The 23,357-nt window shown below is 41.0% G+C and overlaps 2 protein-coding genes across 9 annotated transcripts in view; one reads left to right on the forward strand and one right to left on the reverse strand.

Moving 5' to 3' along the window:
- Nucleotides 1–331: 331 nt before the first annotated feature.
- tssc4 (tumor suppressing subtransferable candidate 4) lies at nucleotides 332–2,738 on the reverse strand. Of its 5 annotated transcripts, none has more exons than XM_081706517.1 (4): nucleotides 2,693–2,738; nucleotides 2,124–2,231; nucleotides 1,763–1,829; nucleotides 332–1,626 (listed from the first exon to the last, which is right to left on the reverse strand). In XM_081706517.1, the coding sequence occupies exon 4, from the start codon at nucleotides 1,581–1,583 to the stop codon at nucleotides 639–641; it is 945 nt and encodes a 314-aa protein (XP_081562643.1). In that variant the 5' UTR covers nucleotides 1,584–1,626; nucleotides 1,763–1,829; nucleotides 2,124–2,231; nucleotides 2,693–2,738; the 3' UTR covers nucleotides 332–638. The 5 variants fall into 5 exon arrangements, with proteins under 5 accessions (XP_081562643.1, XP_026873465.2, XP_026873462.2 ...); XM_027017664.2 differs by having other exon boundaries at nucleotides 2,107–2,231; XM_027017661.3 differs by having other exon boundaries at nucleotides 2,107–2,231; nucleotides 2,456–2,733.
- Nucleotides 2,739–3,641: 903 nt separating this feature from the next.
- ano5b (anoctamin 5b) overlaps nucleotides 3,642–23,357 on the forward strand; it is a 34,349-nt gene continuing 14,633 nt past the window's right edge. Inside the window, exons 1-4 of one of the 4 annotated variants that reach the window (XM_027017690.3) lie at nucleotides 3,642–4,003; nucleotides 11,369–11,413; nucleotides 13,237–13,298; nucleotides 22,938–23,045. In XM_027017690.3, the coding sequence (XP_026873491.2) occupies nucleotides 3,928–4,003; nucleotides 11,369–11,413; nucleotides 13,237–13,298; nucleotides 22,938–23,045 (291 nt within the window). In that variant the 5' untranslated portion in view covers nucleotides 3,642–3,927. Of the gene's footprint in view, nucleotides 4,004–11,368; nucleotides 11,414–13,236; nucleotides 13,299–14,646; nucleotides 14,801–22,937; nucleotides 23,046–23,357 lie in introns of those variants that run through there. The other 3 variants (XM_027017686.3, XM_081706077.1, XM_027017688.3) reach the window with 3 other exon arrangements.

A 23,357-nucleotide genomic window follows, 5' to 3' on the forward strand; every position in this document is an offset into this window, starting at 1 on the left:
GCTGTCACACATTAAACAGGCAACAATATTGCCGTTTTAGACACTTCTCAGTGTCGCTGCTGTGTTTTGAATAATTTGTCATTGAAAAATACCCAGACAAAAACAGCCATGTGCTCAGAAACTGACCACTGAAAAAAAGCAGAGGACAGGGTGTCAATAAATAGCCTGCAGAGTGTAAATTATCTAACCATATGCAACACACATCCAAAAAGTGCATGTGTATATTCACACAGACATACACACTGTCCATGCACCACAAAGCGGCAGTACAGCCAGTCAGACATGCAAACATTAAGACAAAAGTTTAAAATGGTTCCAACCTACAGAGCAGTGGAATCAAATTTAATTTATTCATGAAAATTGCTCACAAATAACCCACTTCTCAGTACTTTACAGTATTGCTTTATACATATAAAACACTGAACCTCCAGGCTTCACTGTAGATATGAAAAATGTACTATCAAGAAATTACAGAATCTTGATTTACCACACTGCACATGTATGTGCACGAAGCCTCTTATTGTTTCTGTAACAAAATATTACAGGATGCAGGCTAAGATCTAAATATATATAAGTAGGACATCATAGCATGACATATGTACATGCACAGCTGATTACGTTTTAGAGCTTCAAAGCATTTAGTCCTCATCCTCTTCCTCAGCTGCTTTACGAAAGTTCTTTCGGTTCACCTTCTTTCCACAGCTGAAGGCAATGTGACTTGCTGTTCCTTGCTCTCTGTTGGCCTTCTCCTCCTCCTCCTCCTCCTCCTCAGATGCCCGCTTCCTTTTCTTCTCCGCCTGTTTCTCAGTGTGATGAAGAGAGGTCGCATTCCCTCCGCTCTCTTCCTCCTGGCCAGCATCTAGGTGGCCCAGGCCCACCTCCCTCCCTTTAGCCCGGTTGACCTTCAGCACGCTTCGGCATTCGTCTTTGGAGGTCTGACTAGGCTTGGTGAAGATAATCTTATGGTCAGAGCTGCTATTGTGGTCCTGGTTGAAGGCTGGAGTGAAGGACCCAACAGTGGCTTCTTGGGACCTCCTCCGCTCCTGGAGTCCCTGGATGAACTGAAGGGCCACCTGCTTGTTCTCCTGCTCACCGGTCTCAGGAATGTCCTCCAGACTGTAGCGGGTCCAGCGCTCAGGGTGAGCCAGGTAGTCTGGCACTCGTTTGCCCGACATAACTTTCTTAGCACCCTCTGAGGCTGCGCTGTATCTCAGTGGAGCAGGCGGTGGTGATGGTGGGGCAGGGCGGGCGAATGCACCATCAAGGACATTGTCTTCAGCCAGTCGAGTCGATGTGAGCTTGGCAGCACTGTCCAGCTGGTCAAATATGCTTCTGCTGCGGTCAGAGAAGCCCGAGCTTCCGCCCGTCAACCTGAAGGCAGGCTTTCCTTGAAGAATGGGATTAGCAGGCCGAACTTCCTCCTCCTCTTCGGAGGATGAAGACAAGTCCTCAACCTTTCTTCCAAAGGTCTCTGAAAGCTCATCAGGGTCTGAGTCAGTCAGAGAGCAGTCATCAGGCACATTGATGGTGTCTCTGTTGGACAGGCTGTTGGGAGCATCACCCTCACCCTTTGAATCGCTCATATTAGAGGTCAGAGAGGATCAGAGTAGAAATCTAGAAATCTGACTACAAAAATGAGAATGTAAAAGACATGAAACACAGGTATTATCTTATTTACCCTGTTGATGCTTGATTAACCATTTACTGAAAAGCCAACATCAGTATAAATATTTTTACTTCACTACACTAGACAAGTGCTCACCTTTAACAACAGGTACCAAAAGTAAATTTTATATGAATTCAGAGAAACAACTCGCGGTACCTTCACTCTGTGACAAAAACAAACACACACAAAACAAACAAACTTGTGAGTACATGGTATGGCATGTGATCCAAAAGCATCGCTAAATCCTGGGGACCTAATTAAGCTCCAGTTCCCCGCCAAAATTGGATGGCTCTGAGCCTTACAAGTTGTCGTACCATTAGCGAACAAAACCTAAATAATATTTTTAAAGGGTTCATAACGCAAAAACGGTCAACCAAATCCAAAAAATCAGAAATTCGTGTAAATGTACAGTTGAGTATGTGTGTACGTTGGTATCTTACTGAGTTTGAAGACTCACAAGTACTGCGAGGTTTCCAGATCAGCACAGATGCTAAACTTCTGAGAACTAGCGAACCCGGCCATTGCGTCGAATTGTGAATACGTTCTTCTTAAATTACAAATGTACCTGTAAACGATGAAGTTTAAGAAGATTTCTACAAATTAGCTAACACTAGCAAGCTATCCAAGTTTGCTCTCTCTGCTAGTTTATACACCTTGCTTGCGAGATAAATGTTAGTTTAAATTTCGGCTGCCCTGTGCACTCAAAGCGTGCATAAGATAATATCAATTTCAATCGCCAGCTTGTTAAATAACATAAACTGCATTTTGTAGGTCCACTGTCCAGATTACCTCCACATACAGCTATAGGGAAGCAGGGAGTCAAGGAACCAGCATCGGCTAGGCTAGCTAACAGCTAGCTGTTTACCCACCACTCTTCCTAACGACGACAAATAAACAAATAGAACAATACTAGCTAATAATTTTAGTTTTCAGATGGTGAGTCTCTCACATAAAAAATAAAGTGTTCTTCCTCGACCCCAAAACTGATCGTAATATCTAGAAAAAATAAATTACGACTTGGCGTACGTGCGTTTTTCCCTTCTTCGCTGTATTCGTGGTGAGCTGTAATAATGCAACACCGCCTCCTTCTGTACAAAGGGCTGCGTGTCATACAGGACTAGGGTGTTCTTTCCAGCATCACCAGCAGAGGGAGACATAGTCTATGCTGTGTAGCCAGTCATCTTATCGTTTGAGCTGGCTCTTGTAACATCTGGTTTCATTGCAAATGTCACTTACAAAATATTAAAATAGAAATAGCACATACTTATTTAATAGATGAATAATGTAAATGAGCCGGTGCAATGCAAAAGCGAGGCAATTTTATTAGCAGCAGCACATGACTTTAATTCAGTCAGCATAGGTTTAAACGACTGTGGCAAGCTCATTGAGAGTGTTTGCATCTTAAGACTAATTATGAGGCACTGTGTGAAAATTCTGAATACTCCTCTCCTGACCAGCTCCTCTTAGCTCGGCTGACCTTCAGTACGCTTCGACTTTTGTCTTTGGATGTCTGACTGGACATGGTGAGAATCTTATGGTCAGAGCTGCTACTGTGGTCCCAGTTGAAGGCTGGGGTGAAGGACTCAACAGTGGCTTCTTGGAATGTCTTCCACTCCTGGAGTCCTGGGATGAACTGAAGTGCCACCTGGTTGAACTGCTTATCAGTGTCATTCAGACTGTAGTGAATCCAGCACTCGCGGTGAACCAGGTAGTCGGCCATTATTTTGTACGATTCCTGTGACATTCTTTGGACTTCCTTGGCATCATCTGTGACTGCAACGTATTTCAGTTTGAAATTTGTTTTCCTATGCGTGAAGCTCAGTTTTAGCCACCCACTGTATTGTCCTGATACTCAGCTGATCCATTTTGGTGGGAGTATACCAGCCTCCATGTTATCTACTTGAGAATATGAACCATAAAAGGTCAATATGCACACAGCTCTGCCGCACTGAGAGTTTATGGAAGTTTATTTTATTTTATTTTAGATCAGTGAAGGGCCATTTCCAGACATGTGCGTAGGTCTACCGACGTACAGTGATGGACATGTGATCCACGCCCCTTTTCGGAACGTCATCGTTGGCTGGTTTACAAATTGATTGTATGAGCTGAGGCAGTGATTTTCTCTTCAGAAAGTGTGTTATCTTTAAATGAACACGTTGAAGTTTTAATGACAGTGTCACGTTTAGAGTTGTACCGCAGCAGGAAAAGACTTTTCGACGTTGCCGAATCCCTTCACCCGTACGGTGGACTTTTTGGCGAAGATGAAAAGGATAACTGGAAAAACGAAAGATGCAACTCTCATAGAGATGATTAACAAGGCGGATGCTCATGTGGAAGGTAACACGGTTAGCATGTCAAGCGCTTTGAATTTCACTGAAAGCGAAATAGGTTAAATGCAATCGTGTGACAAACGTGAGCTAGATAACTAAACCCTGCACCAGTTAACTTGGCCATCTTGTAATCAGGATGACGGAAGTAAAAGTATAACGCATGTTTTTTCATGTAGCGATGAAGTCAAAGGAGCTAGCTTGGCGGGTAGGTTAGCTAATCTAGCCAGTTTCCAGTGCCAGCCCACCAAGATGAAAACGTTTAGAGGAACATGTCGCGCTAGGCTGGTCCAGAAACCACGGACCTCCTGAAACTTTTCTCCTGGGAGTCGCGTTTCCCTTCGAAGGAAGACAAATTTGGGACTGACTAGGTTTATTACTCGATAACCAGGGCTAGCGGACTACATAACAGCGGATTTCTGGATGCAGTTTGTGGGGTCTTTGGTCTAAATGGTTCTCAGACGGGATGTTATTCACTGTTAGTTCAGATCTAGGCTTAATCTGCAAAACAGTACAGATTAAATTGCAGATAAAGGTGGAAATAGCAGGTACAGCCTGGTAAAGAATTTACGTGGGATGACTGCTGTTCTGCCAGGCAATCTCTTATTCATTCCTCTATTTTATCATTTAAAAGAGGTCAGATGTAGTTAGAGTAACTGTCCTCAACCGTAATAGAGTACTTTCTGTGGAAACCAGAGTTCAGTTCAGACTTTTCTTGATTTAATTATCTGCTGAAACGTGAATGGGAAAATGATAGTCAGGATTCACTAGACAGAGGAAAGGTCTTGCAAGTGAAGTCATTCTTAATTTCAAGCAATAAAGCTGTTAGAATGCTGTATCTTTTTAAAATTGTATTAAATTTTATTTTTTTTTTACAAAGTAGACCCTCTGTTTTGGTTTTCTTTGGTTATTTAAATATGTCGCAGGTCAGCCCTGAGACCAGTGCAAAATTATCCTTGACCACACCTTTGTCAGTTTATCGTCATGTGGTTTCTGTCCTAACAAAACGTGGGATTCTAGCAGCCCCCTTATCAAAGTCCTTACAGGCCTCAGTGAGTCATGGCTAGTCTTTTCCACTCTACGCAGATAGAGAATTTTTAGAATACTTGGCCGTTGTTCACTCTTTCAGCAGGTTCAAATGAAAGATGGCACGTAGTTGTGTGGGTATCGGGTTTCCCTTTAATATAAACGTGTCATGTTTAAAGATTCTCTCAGCAGTACACAGATAAAAGTGTTTCTTGTACTGTGCTGCACTCTATGTATCAGATCTAGTGTAATGGCAGTATGACGTTTGTCCCCTTCAGTGATACCGAGGAGGAGTGTTCAGACACAGTTGTCCCAGCAGAAAGTTTAAACTTGGAAGTGTTTGTCACCTAGGGTTCAATCACAATTCCTCTTTGGTGCAAATGTTATATCAAAGGGTTACAATACGTTAAGATAAACCTACTTTCTATAGAATAATGTACTGTACTGCTAGTGCTATAATGGCAACCCTATATGGACAGATCTTTCTTCCCTGGTACTGAGATGCTGTGCTAAGCAATGTGTGGTTAAATGCTCCAGAGTATTCCACTGCTGCTTATTACCGCGTAATAAGTGACCAACTCCATTAGTGACCTGCGTGCAGTTAGAATGAATCAGCAGCAGGGCTGTTGTTCTCAACAACATGTCAAGTTGATTAAGGGGTTTTTAAACAAGGCTCAAGGGAAAATGGAGAAACACATGGATGTTTGTTTGTTTATTTGTGTGTGGGAGTTTGCAGGTTTGGGGGTGTGTGTTACTTAGACCTGCACAGTTCCCCTGATGTAACACTGCTTTTGTTGTGTGATGAATAAGGCTCTTTAAGAGAGTGTTTAGGAAATGCCCTGATCAGCAACAAAGAGGAAGAATGATGGCACATGTGAGGCAGAAGCTCTGTCAGCTTTTCATTTCACTGCTTCAAGTACATAAGTTTTACTGTGGAAATGAAACCATTTTGTCCAGTCTACATGTTGTATGGGAACAATACCTAATCAACATTGTCGAAGTACTCAAATATTTGTCCTTTAGTCTGTGTTCTCGGGTTAGTTTTGATGCTCTTTTCCAGAGTCCTGGTACTGTGCCTGTTGCTGATGTTTTTAGTCACAGCTTCTTCTAGCCATTAATCTTGAGGGCATGTGTAGGAACTGTTGGAAAATGCATGAATGTGCAGCGCCCAAGCAAATCCATGTACTTATGCACAAGGTAGGAACGGGTGACCATGCATTGTTGATGACAATTCACGTCATGGATTTCCTTGAAAACAATCATGTGACAGCTTCTGTTAAATTATTATTATTAGTTACATTTGTATAGAACCTTTCTCAGACTCAAGGACACTTTACAGACAGTTGTCAGCTTTTCCACACCTATGAGAAGCGGCAGCTACTTTGCACACGGCGTACTCTCTGTCGGAAACGTCAGCCCCCTGGGGGACTGTGCCAGGGAAGGGGAGGAGGTTAAGACCAGGACAGAGCAGCATCCATCACTGGACATACCTGCACACAGGTCACATTCATACTGGACAATTTAGAATATCCAGTCAACCTAACCTAAATGTTTTTGGACCATGGGAGGAAACCAGAGACCCCAGAGGAAACCCACACACACACACTGGGAGAACATGGACACTCCACCCAGATAGGGACTCTAACCCAAGACCCTAGTGCTGAGAGGCAAACATGCTAACCATCAAGCCACTTTGCTGCCCATTCAGAAACCCTATAGCTCTACTCCAAATCATTTTTACAATTAGGAATTTTTGCAATTTGGCCCTTTGAGCTAAATTTCCTTCTTTTATATGTGTATTCTAAGCCTCACCAATTGCATGTTTTTCACTTGATTGGATTGAAATTTGTACTCAACATCCTAGTGTCCCTAAAGACAATTTGCAATGTGTATTGATGTAATTTTATTTGCTGTTTTACAGTAGTCAAATTAATTAAAATATTTGTTCCCAAACAGAATATTTAGCCTTCAAAAAATAATCACGCCACTAGTTTTTAACTTTCATGTTGTTTCTGTGTAAAGTTATATTGTTATTATATTTCTGTCATATCTAGAAGGTATTTGGAACTGCATAAAAAACTGGTCATTCTAAAAATTGGCTTTGGAAAAGAAAAACCCACATTAAGATATATTGAGTGTCTATGTTACAAAGAAGGATAATTCCAATTTCCTTGAAACTTTTTTATGGGAATTATCCTTAGGGTTTCTTGAATGTTCAGTAAATATTTCAACCCAGTGCCCAGTGTTTTTTCCCCTTTAGGCACTCGCTCTCAAAAATTACATAATTTATTTTTAGCTTACGTCATAAGTAATGTATGAGTAATATGTGTTTAAATTATAAATGAAGGAAGGAGGTCTTTGTTCATGGAAATGCCTAAGACGTACTGCATTTAATCTTGAAACTCTTATATATCAACTGTGTGTAAACACCCCTCCCAATTATTCAGTTCAGGTGTTTGTCACAACCATTGCAAACAGCTGTATCAATTAAGCACAACGCCATGTAATCTCAATAGAAATACACTGGCAGTAGACTGGGTCATACTGAACAGTTCAGTGACTTTAATTGCGACACTGTCATAGGATACCTCCTTTGCGGCATGTCCGTTTCTGCCCTGCTAGATCTCGCGATCAACTGTAAATGCTATTATTGTGAAATGTAAGCTTCTAACAGCAACCGGGTAACAGCAGCTCAGCCATGAAGCAGTGAACTTTACTGTCTCACAGATCAGGGTTACTGAATCAAATAGCTCGTACAACTCTCCTCTCCTTCACTAGAGTTCCAGACTACCTCTAGAAGCAACATCAGGGCAGAAAATCATTATTCACAAAGCCAGGCCTGAGCTGCAGTGGTGTCAAGTACCCAACCCTGGACTCTGCAGCAGTGGAAGCATATTCTCTGGAGTGACGCATCCCACTGCACTAGCAGGCGTTTATCTGATGGACAAATCTAGGATTGTGGGATGTCAGGAGAACATAGCCTTCTGGAATTAATATTGGCCTTTGCAGCATTTAGCAGATGCTGTTGCTCCAGAGCAACTTACAGTAGTGCTTGGTTGTCTCCATGGGGGGAAAAAACATCTGCAAATGCTTGGTTCTAAAAGTAATGTTTAATGGAGGAGAGATGATGGTCTGGGCCAGTGTTTTTGGCATTTGGTCTAGGCCCCTTAATTCCAGTGAACAATAATGTTAACACTACAGCATACATGGACATTTTAGACAGTTATATTCTTCCAGCTTTTGTGGCAAGAGTTTGGGCAGTGGCCCTGTGCACAAGGAGAGGTCAGTAAAGGTATGATAAGGTTAGCAGTATTATATGTACACATCCTAGCATGGTACTGGAATGTTGCTGTTCTATATATAAATGATATAAACAAAGAGAGAAATGAGTATAAACTACTCCCGGAACACCAATAACGGGACGTGCATGCTCAATAACTTTATCAGTTCTCTTTTAAACAAATGATACATTTTAACGTAGCAGTGGGAATTTACTTTCCAGAGTGCTTGATATTGGACACCAAATCTGTTGATTTTGTGAATGTGAGTTTGCCTAAGACTCACCCTTCCCCTTTCACAGGTGGGTTGGTGTGCTGATTTAGAAATGTTTACACAGGACCCCCCCCCCCCCCCAATAAAACTGGTGGCAGTAAATAAAACTCTACACACCAGTCTGTTGGCCTGCAGGACATTGGTTTAACTTCCGCTGTTAAATGAAGTGGCTGTTTTGTTTCACCAGTTTCCCCTGCTTATCATGCTCTTGGCTGCTGCTCTTATCAGGCTAGGCCGTATGGGACGCGCTGTCAAAAAGACAAAACGGACATTTATGAACCGCTACTAGATTCACAGGATCTTTTCTCTCTCTAGATACAGTTATCTCAGTGGTCCTCACCCTCTTAGTAGCCTTGCTTTTATGTTCGAAGTGTGGACAACATGTCATAATGGTGAATAGTAATTCTGTAGCCATCAGTGTACTTCAGGACTCAGTAGTAAGATGATTGTGTATTATTAAAGGATGAAGTGTAAAGTGTTTCTAGTAATCTGTCTTGGGTTTTTTACTCTTAAATTATTTTATATATATATATATATATATATATATATATATATATATATATATATATATATATATATATATATATATATATATATATTATTTATTTATTTATTTTTTTATGCACTTGCAACCTGGTTCTTTTCTGTTCTTGTAATCAAAATTACAAATAAAGGTTTGGTTTTGGAGGGAGGTGCAATGGGTTATAAGTCTATGAATGTTATATGATTGTATATTGTAATTCTTTTGATGAAATTCTGAAAATAATATATATTACCAGGTTAACAGTAAGTCATTAAAATATCCAATTGATATCTTAAAAGAAAGAGAATGTTGCAATATTTTTATGTTTATATTTTCTTACTATAGCGAAAGGCTTTGAGGTTGTTCTACATCATCTCAGGAGAGAGAGTGAGTGTGAGTTACTCTGGTAATAAGGCTCACTACCTACCTAACGTTTCTGTTTTGCACTTTATCCGTATGACGGATAAAGGAGAGAAGAAAAGTTAAAATTGTCAGTAATAATTTTTGAAGTTCCCCTCACATTAACCACATTTATATGTTGTTTCTAGCATAAGGATAAGGAATTCACCTTTCTATGGTTACGCAGATGGTCTGAAGATCTGTACGAGACAAAGCATAAAAGCCCGAAGCCTTTGAGCTCATGGGTTTGGTATCACTGAAGGTTTACTGCTGTATGTTCGCAGGGGTCTCTTCTGCTGTGGCATTTGTGAAATTCTGTCATGGCAAACAAACAAGTTCAGGCTAGTACGAAAGACACTGAAAGGCATGTGTTCACCTGTGTGAGTGAAAACGCGTGAAGATTGCTTAATGGGACTGCCACCAGGACCGATAACAGTAAGGGGGACCAGGCATTCCTATTGGGACCTAGCAGCCGTGGACATGAGTGCAACTCTTTCCTGGGCCCTGACCAGTGATAACATTGCGCAGAAATCCAGAAATCCATAGGAGCACAACTGGATGTTCTCTCAAAGATTTACTTCTGTCGGTCTTGCAGACTATGAAGATGCTCTGCCTGCCACTAACCAAGGTTACCTTATATATAGAAGTTTTCAAGAGCATTTACCTGGAGCAATTTGATAGAGAAGTTGGTTAAAGAAATTGTAAGCGAGAGAGAGCGCGTTAATGTCCTTGTTGGACAGCTGCACATTTTTAATCATTAGGGTTTCAGAATGCTAATATACTTTTCTATTCTAAAGAGAATAACCATCCAACAATCATGTGCATTCGTCAAGTTCTAATATTACAGGCTGGAAAATATGACATCTGTGTAAACATGAGTGGCTTGCCAATGGCTTTGGTTCAGCGCCTGTTTAAACTTTGTTTTTTCCAGTCTTCCTGTCTTTGTTAAATAGGGTCCCATGGGGAGTCATTGTGTCTGTCTGATAAAAATGTAAAAAAACTAAAATAAAAAAAAAAGCAAAATAAAACATTTTTTTAAAGTCTTGTGTATGATTGAATAATCTTGTTAACAAACACTTGCCCAAAGTGGGGAAGTACAGTGATCTGGTGGTTTTGAGTGTTGTCATTGGCTTGTATTAAGGGTGCATTCTATTTTCAGTTCCTAGTTGTTGATTGCGTCCTTGACTGACATATCTGGTGGCATTGGGTCCTATATCGAGAGTGCTGTGCAATGTTATTCTGTTATATCACCCTGAAACTGTGTTTGTCTTGGGGGAGGGATATCGCGTAATTTCAAAACCAAGCGAAACCATTTTCAAAAGAAATTGCTCAGTTTGTGGCACTATTATTAATGGCAGATAGAATCCTTTTTTAGCCTGGGACATTGAAAGGGGATTCTCTAACTCCTAAAGAACACAGCTGCTCAGGTTTGACTGAAACATCACAGGGATTTGAACTCTCAGGCATCCGTCTTTAAACCCAAGTTGCTGACGCTCAAGAGCACCAAATGTTCATGAATTGAAAAGCTTTGTTTTCACCCAGAACACGAGTGCCAGTGTCATGTGTAATCAGCTCTGTGTTGGCTGCACGCAGCACCTGCAGTACCGTTACAGTGACCAGGACAAACCTATTACTTTAGACAAGAGCTCTCCAAACCTGTTGACTGTCCTCCAGTACTTGCTCTTTAAACTGGAATCTACCCAGGACTCATGGGAAAAATTGCAAGACCTATTAGCATAATCGGCTTCCTTTCCTGTCTATTTTTAACATTGTGTTTCATTGCTATTTTGCTATTTAGGATTCGACCAATATGTTCAATTTTTTTCCCTTTTCTTTCACCCTTCCTCTCTGTCTCATGACATCTCCCTGGTTCAGATGGTTTTGCAGTGCTGACTGGCTACAGGAAGACTCTCCTGGCAGGTATGGACAGAGCGTGCCTCCGTGTGCCATCAGTCTGTCCATCTGCCGCTTGGCTCCACGCCCTTTCACGCTCTTGTCTGCCCAGCGAGAAGGCTGTTTATCCGCCTTCTTTCTCCTCTTTTAATTTCTCCATCTGTTTGCTTTAATCACTTCTATTCATGTCTGTTTTGTTCAGGGCTCCGTTTTGCAAATCCGTTTGGCGTTTCGTGCTTGACGAGTAATGTCGTCGTCTTTTTTTTTTTTTTCCCTTTCATGCCTTGCCTAATTTTGTCTCGTTGCCTTCTTGTTTTCAGTGTGGACCCCACTACTTCACCTCAGCCTCTGGCGTCCAGTGGTAATCATGCGCTTGTGTGCCGTGCTGGCTTGTCGTTTGCCCAGGCCTGATTTGTGCGTTTGTGAGATGTCTCCTGAGTCTGCCAGAGTGCTGCTTGTCCTGCTGTCGGGGCGAGGGGTAGCTGGGACAGGGACAGCCCGAGCTTTACCCCGCAGTCTGTCTCTGTGGCTTTTTCCCCCCACAGCACACAGAACCAGCTGCCCTTGGACGGCTGACGTGGAACATCTCTCCCCTACTCCCACCCACGCCGCTCTGCCGCCTAGGTCTGAGGACCCACTCAGTAGTGTGGTCATTGACATACAGCACTTCACACCTGGCGTGTTGGTGTGTGTAGGCTACTTTACATACTAAATGCCCATTGTACAGTTTGAAACAGTGTTTTCTTACTTGCATTTACAGCATTCATAGTGTGTGTGTGTGTGTGTGTGTGTGTGTGTGTGTGTGTTTGAGTTTCCTGATCTTCAGGCTGTGCTTATCTGTGAGACGGGGTTTTGTCTTTGTGTGTGTGTGTGTGTGTTTGGCAGCCCGCACAGCCTAGGCCACCACCCCTCTTCACAGGAAGTACACTCCAATGCCTTCCGCCATCATCAGTCAGTGATGAGCCAGGCGGTTACTCATGTGTGCTGTGTTTGTGGGACAATGTTGAAAACAAGAAGGAATGAGTTGTTTTATTTTTTTAAAAAGCCTGGGTGTTGAAGGTTTCTTTTTAACAAGATAGTAGAATGTGTGCCAACAGGCTGTTATTTATTTCTTTTGCTTTTTTATTTCTAAGAAATTTGGCAAAAAAAAATCAATTGTGGACAGGAAGTCTCCTAAAAAGATTCTTAACAAATTTGAGGTGACTATGCAGTTTAGACAGCATTATTGAGATTTAACCATACACGTTGCATCCCCTTCTTTTGTGTTCCCACAAATCTTGTACCCTACAAGCTAAGATGTTACAAATCTTCTCAGACTGTGCTCAAATTTAATCTAAGAGAACAGACCGATAGTAAGACAGACACGAGGTGAATTTAGCCTGGTCTTTTCCTCATTTCCTTTGCAGCTGAAAAAGTGTATTCCTGTGACTCTTCAGAGACTTTGTATTTGACATTTGACTTTTAGAACCTAAAACTTGTTGCATCTGTTGGTTCTTTTCTGTACTTTAACATTTAGCAGGAAATGTGTTTAGGATGTATTTGAATGATTCAGTGCTGCACCTTTTTATCTTAGTGTGCAAGGCTTGTGATACCGTCTGCGGGGGAGAGACTGTCATTTTTAAGGATTGTTATGCCCACTGACTGCGTGAGCATCAGTGCTCTGTTGTTAACCATCTAAAATATGTATAATGAGGGATTCTGACACGTTTTTAACACATTGCACCAACAGTGTTGTAGTGTTAAGATCATCTGAGGTGTCGGAGCGTACTGAATGATGGCTCATCCATCTTGCGATAAAGTTTGCTCTGCACATGCTTTGCCAAGTCTCTAACTGGTTGTGTTCCTCACAGATAACAATGGCATCCTTCTCTCTGCCTCAGACAGAGGAACGTCACTCCCTGGCCTCCAGGAGGTAAGCGAAACACTCCCCACTTCATTCACACACTTCTCACAAGCTTTGAAACGAGCAAAAATGTAAAAATCAAATTTTCAGTATGTGGCGAATTACTGACTTCAAGTCAGCATCTTCCTGGTGGCTTTTATTATTGCAAAAGAGTCGGCTCTGGACGAATCTGGCCCCCGTCATTCATTATCCTGTGACACCCCTCACATATGTGCCCACGTTTTGTTCCTTTAAGTATTTTCTCTAGGTTGGAAGTTTCCACAGCTTCTTGTTGTTAACGGCCCTCTTGGCTTCAGTTGTGAGTTTGTGGGGTGTGGATGGACAGTGGTTCCTTATTTTACATGGCCACGCCATACACAGTTCACAGAGCCCATCCTCCTATGTCTGATTCATTGAAATTTCATGGGGATTTCTGGCCTTGGTTTCTGGATTAAGTTATCCCTGCATGTCTGCTGGCAGGCTAGATTAGGTTAGCTGCTCTGAAATGCCTCTCGCCTTACCACTGCGCAGTACATTTATCATCAGCATTTCTTTCCAAGCAAGATGACTCACAACAGTCCACTTCAAGCACATCCAACATTTGACCCAATGTTCCTGTCATCAGTTATCTTCAACCTCCTGGTTTATTGAGGAGCCGATAAAAGAATTAGAATTTTGAAATTATGAATTTAATTTCCATTTAATTCTGTGTGAAGAGGTAGGGTTTGGAGGCATTTCCTTTGAGAATGCGTGTCCCGAGTATACGTATATAGAAGCACACACACACACAAATGGTGCTGTCTGGAGCCTGGCAATACTGTCTGTGATTGCTCATAGCCAGGGCTCTGTGGGGTAAGCTCTTTGTGTAATGAGAGCCTCCATTAAGATAGGCATATTTAGGTTGCTGCCAGTGTACTGCTGTATTCTAGTTCTGTATTGCTGCTGGTGTTATTCAGACGAATTTGCCTGAAATTTATTATAAATGATTTTATAAGACAAATACATAAGTAGATAAAAGGAGCAGACTGATTTTCCAAATTTTTGGAATTTCTGTGTCAACAAATTTGTTGTTTAGACCTACAAGATTGATTTTCAAAGTGCACAGGCTTCAGGAGACAGGGCAAAAGAGCTATGTTGGGCAAACCCACAAGTGGCAAGTTGCTGTGAATTACTGGTTGAAACTGGATGAAGCTAAAAATAACTGCCATGATAGGAGAGGCAGCTGCATTCTCTATTCTGCATCGTCTTAAAAATAAACTGTACAATTCCTAATTTAATACGAGAAGTATTAAAATGCTTAGTTGGTTGCAGGATAAGCAGCGTATGAAGGTCTGTCCCTCTGGCTGTAACTCGGTACTCCATCAAGTGGAGGTAGCCAGCTAAGCTCTTATCTGTGGCGTGGGCGTCGGGCTTTCGGTGCTGCTAATGTGGCCGCAAGAATGCTTGCTTTAACATACCAGCTTAGGACTGTTTACAGGCAACATGCCAGCTCATATTGAGGTATGCAAATTGAATTCATGTTTACACAACAGGTGAGTGAGTGGCATGAAGACTGTAGGCCCTGTGTGCGTTTAGACTCGAATATTTCATTTTGAATTAGTCTTTGGATTTACATGATTGTGTTGCATTTCGTAATTACACAAGGCTTGTGTACCAGGTTGAATCGCTCAGTAAAAATTAGAAGCTAGATTTTAAAACATTTTAGTTATTATTTAAATTTTGGTTGCACCAATATCATAGGTTGATGTGTGTTTTTATTACTTTGCATCATTCTGTATATAATCTCAGATTGTAATTTATATTAATATGAATATATTGTATGTTGTATTAATAATAAGAAGAAGGTGACTGTATTTTGTTACCACATCATTATTATTCTCTTCACAACTGAAGTTTTCGGACTTGTATAAAACAATTGTATCCAGTAAATGCAAAGCTGATTCTATCTTATTTTTAGAATAAACCTTTCACATTTTTTGGAGTCAGTTCAGTAAACTGACAAATTTGCTCATATACTGTTGTAAGGGTTATGAGCTGGAAAGAGCTAAAATCAGCAAATTGCTTTCTCCTTTGAGGAAATTTAATGGAAATATCTCTTTTGCTGGTGCGCTGTCTGTCTGTCTGTGCGCTGTACATTTGTATCTGGCTGAAGGTCTTTGTGTACGTGTGCAGGCCTGTAGAAGCGCTCTTCTCTAATGGCTTAAACACCTTATTCCTGATGGCTTTTTATTTTGGGCCCGCTTATGTAGGCATATTTAAGCATACATATCTATTAGCCAGTTTATTTTGTTTGTGTACGCTTGTTTACTCACATCGGTCAAATGATTTGTATAGTGATTGCTGCTCTGGTGCCTCCCTTGTCAGAACATGATGGCTCCTTTTAAAAGTATGATTATGAGGAAACGCTGCCTCTGGCTGCAACCTCGCCAAGCAGTAAAAATCGATGAGGTTCTATAGTTCATTCTTCTTTTATTTCTTTGGCCGTTGCTCACTTCTGTTTATTTCAGTGCATTTCAGATATTATGCCTACTCTTGTCCATTTTTAGCTTTTTAGAAGAATACTAAGATAAAAATAAATATTTTTTAAAATAAAATAAATATTGGGAAAAAAATGGAGACAATTTTAAACTGAAACTTAAGCGGAGCACTTAAGCTTCTTTTTATTAAGCGTAAACGTTATAATTACATTATGAACTGTTAATACTTATTACTACAGTTACTTAATATTATAGCAGTTCTATCATTTTCGTAGAGTTCAGATTGTGAGAATCTGCCATTTGTACAAAAATCCCTGATTATTGCTTACAGAAATGTTATGACGGTCAGTGTGCTTCCTACAGTTACTGAGCAGTCGTGCCACAGAAGGATTTGGGTTCAGAACAAGGGCTCCTTTTGATCAATGCAGTCATAAAATGACCCATGGTCAATACTTTGCATCTGCAAACACTGCTCTGATGTATTAGTAGTAATTAGTATTAGTAGTAATAACATTGAGCAACAAAATTTGTAATGTTTTTTTGTTTTACAGTTAGCAATGCATTATAATAATGCATATGCGTGGTGTGCAGAGTATGTATCCCATCCATATGCATTAATGACATGCGAGTGGACTGGAACGAAAAAACAAAACGATTGCACTGACGGTAAAGTCCTAATTCATACTGATCAGACTATAGACTTTGTATAGACTATAGACTTTGTATAGACTATAGACTATAGACTTTGTATAGACTATAGACTTTGTATAGACTATAGACTATAGACTTTGTATAGACTATAGACTTTGTATAGGGCTTCAGCAAGTTGTTGTGAACAAGCGGGCTGCTTGAAGTGTGGTGTAGATTGAGCTAAGCAGTGTCAATTTTCGAAATATCTGGAGGACAAATTTGTGCAGGGTTGGTAAACAATAGTTAGCAACATGTTAACGATAAGTCAAGGCTTTTAAAATGCGCAAACTGGTGCTTTGCATGTAATGCGGAAAGCTGGTAACTTTCTGAGGTCTGGTTCATGTACAGTGTTATAATGATTGTTATGCGCGTAGAGACGATGCTTGGCATACTGCTGTAGAATAAACAGAAGAGGTTTTTTTTGTTTTGTTTGTTTTTACAAAGGCCTGTACTAACTATGCCAGTATGACTGCACAGCTACATCTAATAGTTATTCACGCTCTTCCTCAGATGTCACACATCCCAGCAAGTCTAGATTTATAGTAAGGCATTAAATTTCATTAACCTAAATAAATCATATTGACTTATATTAAGTAGATTTAGTAGAGGGATTTAAACTAATGTTTTGAAGTGTGTGAAGTTGTGACTGGACTAAGTGAGTGAAAGAGTAGGTGTATATGGTTTACTCTTAACTAGGCATTGTAAAAAAAATAAAAATAAAACATTTTGGTATGTTAAGAATATTTGGAGTTTAGATTTGTGGAAGTCTGGTGAAAAGAGTTTGTAACTTCAGGTTTTAAATAAAAGTTAACATGTTTAACATTTACAAACTAGCACTTCGTTATGCATCTAATAAGAACATCTGCTGATTGAGTTTCTGCTAATGGTATAAAAAGCTAAGAAATTTGCTGTGCTACTCTAATAGCCTGCACTGATTATGATGTAACCTGCATTAGCACCATTATCTTCATCTATTTCAAGCAAAACAACAGATATTTTAGTTTTACCTTGTTTACACCTAAATGACAATTGTTGTTCTCCCCATTGGCCGATTCCCACCAAATGTAGTATGCCTCCTCAGAATGCCATGTTATATATTTTGTCAATATCTGATAACCCCTAATAGTTTTATGCAATTCTGTGTGGAAGGTCTCCACCCGCAATACTTGATTTGATGTGTAGCATCCACACTTCTAAAATGGGATGAACTTCAACATGTCTTAGAGAATGTATTCCTGCATGCACCATTTGTGTTTTGTGTGGGTTGGCCAATCAAAGCCTGGCAAATGTTTGCAGAAATCTGATTGGCCAGTAGTGTATGTTATTTTTTACATCAGCTTTGGGTGGGCATTTGGATTATTTGGTTGAGCAACAATAAAAATCTTGCTGCTCTTAAATAGGGTATGTAAACAAGGGCATATGTGAACTTTGAGGGAAGAAGCAAAACGAACAATTTCAGCATACAATTTTTATAGGTTGGTCTGAGGGCTTTTCTCTGAGAGAGGGGAAAAATTAAACTGATATACACCATACACACACTTATTTATTTATTTACTTACTTACTTACTTACTTACTTACTTACTTATTTATTTATTTATGTATTTATTTGTGTGTGTGTGTGTGTGTGTGTAAAACATATGATGACAATACCAGTTTCCAGCATAAATAAATTGATTACAGAAACCTCTCTTTGGTTAGCAAACTGATCTTTAGGTTTAACTGACTGATTTATGTCCGTTTTTTGTGGTAATTTCTCATGTGCCAAAATAACTAAATCTCTTTTGCTTGCCTGCAGCATTAGTGGAGAGGGGTGAGAAAGCAGGACAACGTAGAAGATCTTTTGCATTTACACGATCAATTTATTGAGCAATGTTTACTTTCACCACAGCAGTTTAATTGTGCAAAGCTACTTTTCTCTGGTCCTGCAGGCATATGAAGTGGCTTTGGAGAGAGTTGTCAAGAAAAGATGCTGATTTTGCTAGGAGAATGTATGACCCTGATTAAATCAACAGTTCTTTGGGAGAATCTTGTCTCCATCTCCACAGTAGCTCTATCAAGAATGCTAAACATTGCTGTTTTCAAGGACTTTGCTAGTGTGCTAGTTTGGCCATCAGGGTGACCTTGCACAATAGTTCAGCAGACAATACTGTTGTCAAGCCGTGAGTTGGCAATCCTCCTCCTTAGTATTTCCACATTTGAAAAAAATGCTTCTCTCAGAACAAGCCACGTCTTATCTCTTTCAGTGTCCCCAGTGAAGTGGTCACCACCTCCCCTGCAGTTCATAATTCCACTGTTTGTGACTGCTGATTTGAACTGGATGGCTTCAATGCACCATGCACATGCAGGAGAAGTATGCCAATGTCAAAGAAGTTCTGTCTGTTTCACTGTGTCAGAAGCCCTCATGCCTCTGTACTGCAATCAGTGGGACCAGTGTCGACCTCTGCTACCTCAGACAAAAACCTCATGATACTTTCCTCATTGTCAACAATGGCCTTTAGTAACCTTTTGAGAGTATTGCACCTCCGTGCAGCAAACACCTGTGGCAGAATGCATTCCATGAACCACTTCTTTGCAAGAGGATCTGATTGCATCGCACATACCACTGCCAGGTGGAGTTGGTAGTTGTAGCAGTGCACTTACAGAATGTCCTTGCCTGCGTTTTGTTGGAGCAGTCTACACACCACCGTTCATCACTGAATGCATAACACTAAGGCACTAAATTGGGAGGATTGTGTTCCAGGTCACAGAGATGAGAGTGAATTTGGTTCATATTCAGCATCATATTCATATTTGCTTCATATTCAGCACCAAGCTGACTCAGATCAATCAAGCCCATTAAATGTTCTTCTGAGATCGAGTAGCAGACATATCTTATTATTGACAAGTTCTCAATGTTACTGCTATTCTTGGTGCCATCACTTTTATTGCAAACTTCAGGGGAGTCAGTCTGATTAAAGGATCTGCCACATCCGTGTCCCCCTGACAGTTCCCATGGAGAGCTAGCTCATTTACAGTGAGAAACTGAATGCCTTGTCCTATGCTTTTAACATGCTACATGTTCTTTCGTATCTGGGTTTGACCCAGTAGCTCCACGATACTTTCAACTGTATTTGAGCAATGCTGATATTCCTGCCATGTAAACGTCGAACGTGAGGCATTCTAGAGATATGTTTAGGGAAACCAATGCTAAATATTGTATCTACATTTTGTGAATATGTCCCCTCATTCAGAGTTGGAAACACCAAATTTGTGAAGGCAAAGCAAAAGCAGGCATCATGCAAGACAGAATATTCTAGTCAACACTGGCACCAGCCTACACACAAGCATCACACAGTTTGTCCAAATGGGTGCTTTGGATCTTCTTCTTTGTTTGGCTGTTCTTGTTGGGGGTTGCCACAGCTGATCATTTGTCTCCATCTTGCCCTGTCCTGTCCTCGCTCTTATTTTCTGCATTCATCAACCCCTCTTTTCACCTTCTTCCACACTCTTCTTATCTGTTAGTATCTTCTCCTCTGCATCCTTTATCATTCTAACCTGCTGTGTATCCTTCCCATTTCTTCCTCCATCTAGCCAATCAGTACATGTCCTTTTCACCTTCCTTAGTGTCCAGCTTCTCATACAGCTTGCCATACATCTTTGCCTTACGTTGCATCTCTTTGTCTACTCTCCTCATCTCTTGGGAGATCCCAGTTTTTATTAGCCAGCCTCTTCCTTCCTCTGTCCAGACGTCACGCCAAGTACCTTCCTAGCTGATTCTCTCACCACTTTTTAGGGTTGTTGCCCAGTTCTCTAGCACCCCCTCACTACCCACCCATTGGCCGTTTCTCCTCTTCCCTGAATTTCATACCATAGTCGTCTTCTTTTAACATCCACCATGTGATCCTTGGTTCTGCCCTCACTCTCTTCCTTCTCTTCAACGCCATAGACATCCTACAGTTCACTATCCGATGCTGTCTAACTACTCTCCCCTACCACCACCTTACAGTCTCTAATTTATTTCAGGCTGCGTCTCCTGCAAAGGATATAGTCCACCTGTGTACACCTTCCTCTGCTCTTATGTCACCCTGTGTTCTTCCTTTTTCTTATTCCTGTCCTTAACACTATCTACCAAACACCTCCTCATCACCTCTGTTTCCTTCACCAACATGCCCAGGTCAGCTCCAATTACAACACTCTTCTTTGGGTACCCTCACCATCATTTCCTCTAACTCTCTAGAAATATTCTTTCTCCTCTATTCCCCAACCCACCTGTGGAGCATATGCACTGTTGACATTCATCAGCACTCCATTAGTGCTATAAGACACTCTTTTCACCTCTACTACATTCTTTCGTACTCTTTCAAGATTACCACCACTCCATTTCTCCTCCCATCTACATCAGTTTACATCAGTAGAACAGTTTAAACCCACCTCCAATGCTCCTAGCCTTACTCCCCTTCCACGTCTCTTGAATACACAACATGTCAGCCTCTCCATTATATCTACTAGCTCTCTCCCTTCACCAGTCATAGGTACCCACGTTCAGCTTTCCTTTTTCTTACTTCCAACTACTTACCCTTCTGTCTCTGTCTCTTCTATAAGACATTTTTCCCCGTCTCTTCCTTTGACTGAACATAGCACAATTTTGTCCAACAGTACTAGTGGCAGTCGTTGTTAACCTGGGCCTCAACCGATCCGGCATGTAAACATGACTTTGGTCCACATACTTGATTTTTGGCAATTTTTACACCGGATGCCCTTCCTGGCGCAACCCTCCCTGTTTACCCAGGCTTGGGTGCACTGATACATACACCCCCAGTGGCTAGGTTAAATGGGTGCTTTGGATACATATTTAAAATTGGCTTTGATGGGCTGTCTATATTTAAGTGAGCAGTGGACACGACTGAGCTGGAGGATGTTGTGTTTGGATTTTGTGCAGGACGGAGGTTTGCTGTATCTGACAACCTGACACACTTTTCTCAGTGTTGGTAGATATGCTTGCCTCGACACTAGGAAGAGCATGCACTGGGCTTGAGGGTGCATGAACTAGGGTCGAGGGTGTCTGTACTGGGGTCGAGTGTGTCTGTTTTCAACAAACTACCTACTTAATAGATTTACCTAACTATCAAAATTATTTTTACCCCATAAGCCAACTCCAGTGACTAGCCGCAAATCAGCTATCCTGGAACTGGATAATCACTAAATCAGTGGGCAACAAACACACCCACAACTTCAAAATGGCCATTTTTGATGACCAACGATAAAATTACAAAAACCTATGAATGCTTAAGAAATAGGTTTAACAGTGTTCTTCTTCTTCATCATCATCATCAAAGTTTTCATTGGCTGGCCATATGGGCGCTTGATTCCTTGGGGTTAGGAACACCCATCGCAGCTCACCCATAGACACTCCCTCCCCAGGAAACACTCATAGACATACTCTTAGACACTCCCACACTAGATTACCAGGGTCAGCAATGTTGAACATTGCAGGCTAACTGTGGTTGCACACATTTATGAAAATTCAGCATGCAGCATCACAGCTGTTTGTGGAGTGTTGTATGAAAACCAACCTCCACTGAAGACCTGTGCAGACACACCAGGATTAATTTGAATCTGGGTTACAGCAGATTTGCCTACCCACCTGCCTCTTGTGTTCTGTGTTTATTAGCAACATGGAACTTTAACTCTGTAGTCCTGTTCCTGTTTGCTTGGTTTTCCAGGGACTTGGTTACTTGGCTGGTGACACAGCGGGGAGTGCTTGTTGGCTGTGTTTCCTTCTTATTGGGAAGTTTAGGAATAACACAGGAGAAGGATTGTGTAATAGCTACAGCAACACAGTGAAAAGTTCAGTATGGTTTTGTGGTTTCAGGTATAAAAAGCATAATGTACAACTGAGGATTCAGCACTATGTTACAGTGGTTTATCTAACATAACCATGTGTATGGTCAGCTGTTAATGGTGTCTTTTTGAATGCTGGTGTGAAGAGAAGAAAAAAAGACATTATTGGCTCATAAACACACAATGTTATGTTATATGGACAATCACATTACTGCAGAGTATTACACTCTACTAAAACTGCTCTGTTCATTAAGTCACTCGTGGTTGATATTAATAATCAACATTATTATGTCTCACTGAAACCAGGGCCGATGCAGGTCTCTTGTCTAGGAAAAAACAAAAACAAGTTTAGACTACATCTGGTTCTTTGTTTATTTACTGGTAAATTAAAAGTGTAGAATCAGGTCATTATCTGTGTTAAATGTGAAATGGATGGAGATCTCAAATCCAGTGTGGTGCATTTAAGGTAAGTTACATTGATAGTACTGACACTGGGCATACTTTTAATTTTTATGTACCGACCAGGGTTGGGCAATATAATGGCATTGCTATGTGACAGTTTTGATGATTGTGTGTGTGTGGTTGAGAACTTCACATGATGTCATATTTTATATAATGGACCAATCTGTGTGTATGTTTGTGTATTTTCAACTTTAACCTTGCTCTTTTTTCCTCTTTTAGATTCATAAGCTGGGGCATAATAAGGACTCCGTGTATTTCAGCGATGGTGAGCGTCGCATTGATTTTGTCCTGTCCTACATTGATGACAAAGATGGAGACAAGAAGGCGGTATGTTCCTGATGCAGTGGTGGAAAACAGTGTGACAACACCCACTGAAACATATCCTATGTGATCATATTTGCATGTGGTCATACAAGCACACCCCTGCATCTGCAGTTTATAGGTTGCATTGATGCTGATCCATGGTGTGTGGGGGTTGAGAAACTGCAGGCACTTGTCACATGACAAATGGTGATTATGCCATCTGAACAGCAAGACCTCTGGGTTGTTTCCACTCCAGCCATCATGGGCTTCTGCACTGCAGAATTTAGCTGATGCTTTTATCCAAAGCGACTTACAATTATGACTGAGTACAACTTG

Source organism: Electrophorus electricus, chromosome 23, assembly GCF_041902795.1.
Source record: "Electrophorus electricus isolate QZ-2024a chromosome 23, ASM4190279v1, whole genome shotgun sequence".
Classification (NCBI taxonomy): domain Eukaryota; kingdom Metazoa; phylum Chordata; class Actinopteri; order Gymnotiformes; family Gymnotidae; genus Electrophorus; species Electrophorus electricus.

Bases quoted from the DNA above. Each gene is read 5' to 3' on its own strand.
- tssc4 (XM_081706517.1), bottom strand. From the start codon at position 1,583: ATGAGCGATTCAAAGGGTGAGGGTGATGCTCCCAACAGCCTGTCCAAC.